A 10,000-nucleotide genomic window follows, 5' to 3' on the forward strand; every position below is an offset into this window, starting at 1 on the left:
TTGCTGCACGAGCAAGCTCTAGAACTGCTGCGCGCGCACAAGACCTTCACCTTCCAGAACGCCGAGCTGACGATTGTGGGGGAGTTCTTTGCTGTTCGCTTCGTCGCCGGAAAAGGGCGAAGGAAGTTCCGCATTGAACGATTTCAAGATAAGGTATTCATGTTGAAACATTATTTTTGTTGTGTAACTGATTTTCAGGCACTTTACCTTAAAACAAAAAGAATTGTTAAAGAAACCACACAAAAATAATAGATAAAGACTGAGTAAAAGATTGCTTGACCTAAATTGAAAGCAGTTTCATTGAAAAATGAGTTCGTGACAGTGCCGTCTCAAGTTTCACTGAAAACCCGGGATTCAGTCATCAAACAAACTAGCAAGGTTTGGCTAGCCGAAATCCGAAAACCGAGAAGGGTCACACCTGTTTGTGTGATACATTAAAACATAAGACCTAATTTTTATAAACCGATTTTCGTTAATATTTACAGTAAACATGTCACATTCATATCTATGTGTTTGATTCAGGGAATGATTTAGAATACAATGAGATCATTTTTGAATCCCATATTAAAATTTGAATTTAAAAAAACAATTGATAAACAAACTGATTAATTAATTTTTAAGCTTCCCAGTTGAAATGCTATCCATAGTCTAGACCTAGTCAAACATTGCTTGACCAAAATTTCAATCAATTTCATTTGAAAAATAAGGTCGCCTTAGTGCTCTATAACCGTTTGGGGAAAACCAGTTGTGGTGATTCAAAAGAACATTTATCTTAGCACTAGAAAACACCCGCCTGGGGATAATACCTGGCAGAGGTCATATGTAACATTTCAAAAACATATTCACGGTATTTTTGTTTCTCAGGGAATCGCTCTTTACGAACAAACATGCAAACATAATACATGTACCTTATTTGCATTAACCTTTTTTGTTTAATTTTGAAGACAAACAGTAAACATGACACATTTATATATTTTTGGATTGAGTGAACGATAAAAAAAACCACCCAGTACATTCAGTTTTGAATCCATTTAAAAAATTGTAATTTCAATTAGAATTTTGAGAATTTTAAAGACAACTCATGAATCAGTTTTTAAGCTTCCAACTAGAAATGCAATCACATAGTCCGGGCTTAGACACAAGATTTCTTGACCAAAATTACAATCAATTTGATTAAAAAACGAGGGCGTGACAGGGCCTGTAATGCAATGAAGAGTCCACTTTCTTTTCAAATGAAGCTACACGTACATGTGGATAACCTAATTTTGATTGAATAAGTCTACTTTACTTTCAGATCAAGATACTGGTACACCTGGACAACTTAGTTTTTGGATATATATATATATCAGACCGTTTCTTTTTTCTTCAGATCACGCTGCAGGTACAAGTGGAAAACAATTTTGTTTGCATTTATCGGTCTGCTTTATTTCACGCCGAGCTACAGGTGGGTGTTGAAAACCTGAATTGTTGATCTATTAATCTGCTTTCTTTTCAGATCAAGTTGCAGGTACACGTGGAAAACTTGCTGTTTGGATTTATCCGCCTTCTGTTGTTTTTGTCCTTGCTGCTGGAAACGGCAGGATGTGTTCTTTCTGTGGCGTCCGTCAATCAGCACGACCTTGATGAAGACATGCCAAGAAAAAGCTGGACGTTGGTCACGTTCTTTACAATCATGTGAGTTGTGAACGAGTGAATTTTTGTCTGAATATTCATTCAATTGACCGATTAATCAATCAATCAATCAATCAATCAATCAATCAATCAATCAAGCAATCAAGCAATCAATCAAGCAAGCAAGTATAGGTAAGCAGGCAAGCAAGCGTCTGCCGATCACTCACTCACTCACTCACTCACTGTTTTCTCGGTTTTTCGTTTTCGTTCGTGACCCATAACCCCCTCCTCCCTTTTCTTGCCCCACAATGGGCCGACTGTCTAAGCAACACACCATTCGTTCGTTCGTTCGTTCGTTCACTCACTCATTACATGAATTACATTAATTAACGAGTCTTTTCAAACTGTCAATCCATCGATTGATCAATCGATCTAAACTGAGCAAACAAATTCATTTTCGTACCCCAACTATAACCTTCATTCACGTGTCATTTTATTCAAACTGTATAATTATGCCAAGGCCCTTCACTTGGCTGCCTTGCACACTTCGGATTAAAGACTAATCAAGTTAGGTGCACAAATCAAACTGTTTTGGAATGGAAATTGAATGGCATTTCCATCGATATGCAGAATTGTTTCTGATCAGCAAATCCTGAATTTTTACAGATTTTGAAATACGGGACTATGGTTTTTTGTCAGGTCGAATTTGTGGGTACCCTGACTTCGGCGGCGGTCACGTGATACCTACAACAGAAATTTTTAATCCGAAAAGTGTGCAAGGTAGCCAAGTGAAGGGCCTTTAATGGCATATACAGTTTGAGTAAAATGACACGGGAATGAATGCTTTAGTTGGGGTACGAAAATGGGTGCAATAATTGTGTTGCTCAGTGTATTAGTCTGTTACTGACAAACCGGTGTCACGAACTGAAAACTCTGCCTGAACAATCCTTCTCATTGCGGTCAATGCGCATGCGCTAACATGGGGAGATTGATCAGGTCGTGAACAACCTAACCCTAACCCTAACCCTTACCCTAATCCTAACCCTAATCCTAACCCTAACCCATGGTTCGTTCGGTCAATTTTTTAAGAACCTTCTCCAGGTTACTGTGATAGGCCCAAGTAAACAGTTTCAATGTAACCCTTAGGTTTTTTCTTTCTTAAAACCTTTTGATAATGCGACCACCAAACCACTGAACATCCCCCCCTCCCCATTCCATCCTCCCACCCCATGTATGTTGTAATTGTCCAAGTGTATTTTTCTGTTATATGATTCTGTCCTTTCGGTTAGGTGATGTCCTGTAATGTACAGCATATACATGTAAAAAAAAAAAAACCTTTACAAAAAGAGAATAAAAAAAATAAAAATGTCAAACACGGAGGCCATCATCCATGTACACTGAGACGGGAAACAAAATAGAATAGGTCCGGAAAAGCCAAGATGTAACATAAATAAACAACAACAACAACAACAACAACAACAACAACAACAACAACAACAACAACAACAACAACAACCAGCAAATCTGTCTCTCACTGCTGCCATATTGGCAGTGCTAAGACACGAAAGTATCTTCAACATGTTCTGTCTCATGCAGCGGCGATGTCTTCCGAGGGATCCTGGCATGTTTGGCCGCCATGGAAACCATCAACAGCAGCCCCGCCCTCTTCGTTCCGACGTATGGCCGTAGTCGGGTCGATGCTGGCCGTAATGACGGCGTGGGCAACCACGGTGTTGGCGTGTGGCCGCTTGGCCATCGGCGCTGGTTGTTCCGGGCTGTGGTGTACGCTGCTGTGGCCAGTAGTGGACAGCTGAACAGAATCAGCGCCCAGGAATACATGCTACCTGAGTTTGTTCTGCATGACGGCCTCGTGTATTCAGGTGAGTGTGTGTGTGATTGTGTGTGATTGTGTGTGTGATTGTGTGTGTGTGTGTGTGTGTGTGTGTGTGTGTGTGTGTGTGTGTGTGTGTGTGTATGTGCAGGGCCGGACTACCGGGGGGGTTATGGGGGTTGCGCAACCCCCCCCCCCCTAGCCTAAACATGTACCTTACTTATTTAATTTTTTTTTTATTATTGCTTATTTTATGCCGTTTCATGCAAGGAGCGACCATTTTCCTATCTCAGAATATGACCTACCCGTCAGCTTCAGGGGGCTTCGCCCCCTGACCCCCACAACGAGGGGGGGGGGGGGGTTTCTAGGGTTTCTGGACCCCCCCCAGCCAAAAAATAAAAGTATTGAATCAGGTATGCATTTCTTTATTTTACATTGAGTTTCAATTTTTGGGGTATTAATCAGTGACAAAATCTGCTGCCTGAAACTGGTAATGATCATCCTCAGAATGCACCAGATTGCACCATTTTGCATCCTTTTTTTCAAAATTTTCCGGGGGGGCATGCCCCCGGACCCCCCTAGCAAGCTTGGCGCTTCGCGCCGTCGGCTCGGCGCTTCGCGCCTTCACACCCATATCTTCACAATATACTTTTGAAAAAAACCAGTCATAAAATGAACTGATCCGCCCCTGCCGCCAGGGGGGACATCCCCCTGGGCCGCCACTGGCAACCCCCTCCCTCCTCTTCGCCTAGTCCGGCCCTGATGTATATGTGTATGTGTGTGTGTGTGTGTGTTTGTGTGTGATTGTGTGATTGTGTGTGTGTGTGTGTGTGTGTGTGTGTTTGTGTGTGATTGTGTGATTGTGTGTGTGTGTGTGTGTGTGTGTGTGTGTGTGTGTGTGTGTGTGTTTGTGTGTTGCTTCTTTCGTTATTTTCTTTTGCTTTTGTGCGTTGTGGAAGAGTTGCTGAGTCGCCGAATAAACGTTGTTCGAAAATAACTCTGATGGCATTTTATTGGTTGGAAAGCATCCTGTTATGTCACATTTTTCAGTAAATGTTTTTGTTTTGCATGAGTGTTCTTTTCAAACATTGTCTATTGCAAATGGCGTTTATGCTACACGGCAAATTAAATCTTTGTTGTTGTTGCATGCTTTTCTTCTTGTTCTTATTTCTTGTCAACCCTGGGTAGATCTACGACGAGAAGAACACCCTTGTTCTCTTATGATTATGGTTTTTGTTGTTTATCTTTCAGGCTGGGTTCTGATGGTAGCCTCTGTGCTGTCGTCGATTCTGCACGTGCTTCACGTATTCGTGCCGTCTCTGCTCAAGTCCCCTTGGACCAGCGTCTCCGTTCCTTCTGTCTCCTCACCGCCTGTTCCCTCTGCTCAAGAAAAAGACATAGATATAGAGGCTCGTGATGCGATGGCGAAATTCCACACCTTGGATAAGAAAGGTATCGAATTGATAAAATATTCCCTTTAACTTTTTTTCTGTCTTTTTATTTTTTAATTTTGTAAACAAAGATATTTGCAGCAACTCATTGAAAAAAGTCTGAACTTAGTGAATAATTGTCTATCATCGTTTCATTGTTTGTTCAACCTGAGATGAGGCTGGAACTTGTCGGATCTTTTCCCGGCAAAATGGTCGAAATAAACATACACTTTTCGGCAATTTTTGAAAGTTACAGGCAGTCTTTGGCGTTTCCTTTTCCCCACCGCGAAATTTTTTGGCGATTCTGCCGAAATGACAGCAATACTTTCGGGGATTTTCAGGTAAGTTTCTGCCTTTTGCCGACTGCTGACGCCAAACAACATGCTAGTTGTTTGTTTTTAACGTGAGTTTTCCAATAGCACTCTGAGAAGAGTTTCTGCTTTGTGTCAAAGCAAATTACCCCAAGACGCTAAAGCTTATTCATGTTTGAAGTGATGCATGTGATAGTGAATGTTTTGTTCTTTCTTTCTTTCAGGTGACATTAGTGCTTTTGGAAAGGAGCAGAAAGAAGTCAAAAGTGTCATCACCTTCAGTGGTCGTTCCTGCTGTCCGGTATCCATGACATGTCAACGTCATCCATGCACCGTCAGCCTGTAAGTAACAATAACAACGAACAGTACAATAACATGACCTTGTGTGTCCTTGAGTGACAGTTAGCAGTATGCCTGTCTGTGACAGTTACATGAACATTATTTTACAGGACTTTGTTCGTCCTTGACAAAAACTGAGTTAACATTATGTCTGTCAGTTACGCTGATGGGGTCTATGTCGACCAAAAGAGTGGGATTCCCTGTAGGTGGAGTTCCTGTAGATGGATTCCCTGTATACAGGGAATACCACAGGGTGTAGTTCCTGTAGTGTTTCGCTGATATCGCTGAACGTCACGTGACGCTTAGTGACATCGGTAGAATTTGATGTTTTCGATCTTTTTTGATATTTCATAAATATTCGAGTATGGTTTGCAAGTTTTATTGAAAAAACTCCACCCTGTGGTGTTCCCTGTATACAGGGAATCCCCCGACAGGAACTACACCCACAGGGAATCCCACTCTTTTGGTCGACATAGACCCCATCAGCGTCAGTTACAATAACTACTAACAGTACAATACCATGACTTTTTTCGTCCTTGACAGAAAGTTAACATTATGCCTGTCAGTTACAATTACAAGGAACCGTACAATAACATGACTTTGTTCGTCCTTGACAGAACGTTAACATTATGCCTGTCAGTTATAAATAGCTCGCACTCAAAGGCCAACAACTCTGCAGAGCCTGCTGTGAAGGGCGACGGTAGTCTCCCTGTCACACAGAATTATCCCTTACAATGTTATGATTTGTTTCTTCATACAGAGGTCTCACTGCTGTTGGTGTTTTCCTGTGCGCTGTAACGGCCTTGACCCTGTTTGCCTGCCACGTGGCACGTCTAGTCCAGACGTTCGTTCCGAGTCTTCAGTCGACCTTCACCCCTGTGATAAATCTTCCGTTTTCGCTTTCCGCAGTGGTTCTGTGCTGGTTAGCCTGCGTAGCTCAGACGATGGGGTTTCTGCAGATTGTGGTAACGTCAAAATTTGGCGCAACTGTAGCACTACGGGAATCCATGCTGTTGAACGTAGCCAGCTTGAGCACGCTATGGTCACGTGATGTGGTGACCTGGCTGACAGAAGTACACGGATTAAGCAAAGAGCACGTCGGCATTGCCATGGTTGCAGGCTCCGTGACCTCATTGGTGATCCCTTTGCTTCTTGTAATGGCGGAACAAATCCTGGCCTGCCGGAGAAAACCCAGCCAAGAACGGCGTCCGTGTTTCTCGTGCCGCCTGCGTGCGATACCGCGAGAGCACGTGCAGAGTGGCCTGTACATGGTTGCGGTGCTGCTCTCCCGGAGCGGCATGGCCCTGGCGGTTCTTTCTCTCTCCCTGCCCGTAGCGCGAGTCAAATCGGAATACGAGGACTCCCTGCTTGAAGCCGTGGGCAACCTCAGCCGAGTTCAGGCGCAGGCTGAGAACCATTACAACAGGATGATTGACCTCTTCAACCTCGACGTTTGCGGTGGCCCTGATATTGCGCTGCTGAAACGAGAGCTGAAAGATTCCAGACAAGCAGCCGCGATTTTAACAGTGGCCCAGCTAAGGGACCACTGCAACCAGCTCGGGTTTAGGAAATCCGTGCAATACCAAGACATTTTCTGTGAGAGATACGGAGCGGCGAGGCTGTTCTTCGCAGGAGACATCGGATTTAACACGACGCTTCACGACAGAAGCATCAGAGATGCGAAGTCCGCCAACCAAACTGTTCAGAATAGGTACTTGGCTGACGTAATTGACCGCAGTCGTGCCCGACAACTGCGGACACTGGACGAAGGAGAGACGGAGTTAACTCCTGGAGCGTTCAAGGTTAGGCACGCAGACACTCAATTGTAATGACCATTTGTGTGTGTGTGTGTGTGTGTGTGTGTGTGTGTGTGTGTGTGTGTGTGTGTGTGTGTGTGTTTTGTTGTTGTTGCTTTGATGTTGACGCTGCTTCTGCTGTTGTTGACGCTGCTGTTGTTTTTGGCTCACGTAAGTGTAGCCTATGCGATTGTAACTTTGTCTGTCTGTGCGTGTGTGTGTGTGTGTGTGTGTGTGTGTGTGTATGTGTGCGTGCGTGTGTATGTCTGTGGTAGAAACTTTAACATTTCGTCATTTGAAGACGTCACATTATGGCGTAAGAGGGTTAGACGTCACGCGAAGGAATTACTGAAAGTCTCGGTCATTGTTATTTTGAGCGGGCCGAGACTAGTTGGCAGTCGTGTCCCTGTAAGTAGGCTACATGCAGACAGACAGATCTTAGAGATCTAGTGTTTCGCTTTCTTGCACAGTGTCACCTTTGCTTACTGTGTGTGTGTGTGTGTGTGTGTGTGTGTGTGTGTGTGTGTGTGTGTGTGTGTGTGTGTGTGTGTGTGTGCATGTGTGACGGAGTGGTTGAGTTTGTGTTACTGTTTGTCTATTTCTTACGTGAGCCTTGAAGGCTTCGCCTCTTGTTATTGTGGCTGTTGGATGTTGTTGTTTTTGTTGTTGGATGTTGTAGTTTTTGTTGTTGGATGTTGTAGTTGTTGTTTTGGTTGTTGTTGTTGTTGTTGTTGGATGTTGTAGTTGTTTGTCTTCTTCTTCTTCTTCTTCTTCTTCTTCTTCTTCTTCTTCTTCTTCTTCTTCTTCTTCTTCTTCTTCTTCTTCTTCTTCTTCTTGTGCCTTTCCAGAACAAACCATATTGTTACCATGCGCCCATTCATTTTGTTGTTTGGTACTTCTGTAGCAACCACGCCTGGGGGACCGGCACGGTTGGCCTAGTGGTAAGGCGTCCGCCCCGTGATCGGGAGGTCGTGGGTTCGAACCCCGGCCGGGTCATACCTAAGACTTTAAAATGGGCAATCTAGTGGTTGCTCCGCCTGGCGTCTGGCATTATGGGGTTGGTGCTAGGACTGGTTGGTCCGGTGTCAGAATAATGTGACTGAATGAGACATGAAGCCTGTGCTGCGACTTCTGTCTTGTGTGTGGCGCACGTTATATGTCAAAGCAGCACCGCCCTGATATGGCCCTTCGTGGTCGGCTGGGCGTTAAGCAAACAAAAAACAAAAACAAAAACTGAGGCCTGGGGAAATGTTATAAACTGATTTTTTTTTGTTTGCTTAACGCCCAGCCAAATTTGAAGTAAATACGCGTAAAAGCAATTTTAATGGGTGTCATTTTGGGGGGGTCACCCTATACATGTCCGTGAAATGTCATTGCATCTAGACAAAAACACCTACTGGACCTGTCTAACGTTTTCAGGCATACGAACCTTGCCTGGTTGGTTTATGCATTGCTGAAAATGCTGCCCTGATTGCCATGTTGATTCCGTTTGCCGGAATCGCCGCCCAGTTTGTCTTCCTGGGCATCGCGGTTTTGGAGGCAGTGGTGAGGCTGCTCATTAAGTTGTCCAAACTGCAGACCGTCTTCCTCGACCTTAAGCTCAGCCTGGCGATTCTCATGGCCAAGTTCAACTACTACGAAGAGGAGAAGACTCTCCAGTTTTCGCTGGTCAATTTCAATTTGGTGAGTTTTTTTTGTTTGCTTTTCAAGTATTTGTAGGTGGGTATAGGTAGTAAGGACAACGATCGGAGAGGCCTCGCGGCCTTTTTACATCTCTTCGTTATATTCCAAATTGTATTTGAGTCTGTTATAATGCATGCGAATTTTGAACCTGTGTGACAAGTGTCACCCATCATACATATACAGGCCATTCTTCATTGACTGTTCACTGTCGAGTCATTTCATTTGAGTACTGTTGGACAGTGAGTTCCAAACAGGTGCAACTCTATTACGAAATGAACATTTCCTTCTGTCAGTTTTTATGAACTGAATTGATCATTTGTAACCACTATATCTCGTGTTTCCGTACACTTTGTCGGTAAAACAAAGTATTGTGTTCTCTCTTCTTCTACTGAGAGGAGAAGACCCTTTAGTTCTCGCACGCCCATTTCATTTCTGCGATTTGTGTTTTAATCGTATGTCAAATCCTGAGGAGAAGAAGTAGTCTCTCGTCAATTTCGGTGTGGTGATTTTTGTTTTCTGCTACAAATATCTTTTTCTACTGCGAGGAGGTGAAAGCCTTTCAGTTTTTGCTCGTCGTGTTCTGTCCGGTGAGTAAAACAAATCAAAACTTGACTAAATCTAAACAGGTTGAAGTCTGGATACTTCTTCTCCTGCGATCGTGGGCTGAAACTCCCACGTCACGAGTGGATTTTTACGTGTATGACCGTTTTTACCCCGCCATTTAGGCAGCCATACGCCGCTTTCGGAGGAAGCATGCTGGGTATTTTCGTGTTTCTATGACCCACCGAACTCTGACATGGATTACAGGATCTTTTCCGTGCGCACTTGGTCTTGTGCTTGCATGTACACACGAAAGGGGATAAGGCACTAGCAGGTCTGAACATAAGTTGACCTTGGAGATCGGAAAATTCTCCACCTTAACCCACCAGGCGCGGCCGGGATTCGAACCGACGACCTTCCGCTTTGGAGGCCGGCGTCTTACCACCAAGCCATTGCGCC

The 10,000-nt window shown here is 43.9% G+C and overlaps 1 protein-coding gene across 1 annotated transcript in view; it reads left to right on the plus strand.

The window, feature by feature from the left end:
* The window catches only part of LOC138971281 (uncharacterized), a 36,919-nt gene that overhangs the window by 9,184 nt on the left and 17,735 nt on the right, over window positions 1-10,000 (plus strand). The window contains exons 2-8 of the mRNA XM_070343995.1: window positions 1-153; window positions 1,496-1,674; window positions 3,208-3,491; window positions 4,694-4,894; window positions 5,408-5,525; window positions 6,283-7,324; window positions 8,738-9,001. The exon at window positions 1-153 is cut by the window's left edge and continues 99 nt beyond it. Of these exons, the coding sequence (XP_070200096.1) occupies window positions 1-153; window positions 1,496-1,674; window positions 3,208-3,491; window positions 4,694-4,894; window positions 5,408-5,525; window positions 6,283-7,324; window positions 8,738-9,001 (2,241 nt within the window). The remainder of the gene's footprint in view (window positions 154-1,495; window positions 1,675-3,207; window positions 3,492-4,693; window positions 4,895-5,407; window positions 5,526-6,282; window positions 7,325-8,737; window positions 9,002-10,000) is intronic.

The sequence above is a fragment of the Littorina saxatilis genome, linkage group LG7, assembly GCF_037325665.1.
Source record: "Littorina saxatilis isolate snail1 linkage group LG7, US_GU_Lsax_2.0, whole genome shotgun sequence".
Taxonomy (NCBI): domain Eukaryota; kingdom Metazoa; phylum Mollusca; class Gastropoda; order Littorinimorpha; family Littorinidae; genus Littorina; species Littorina saxatilis.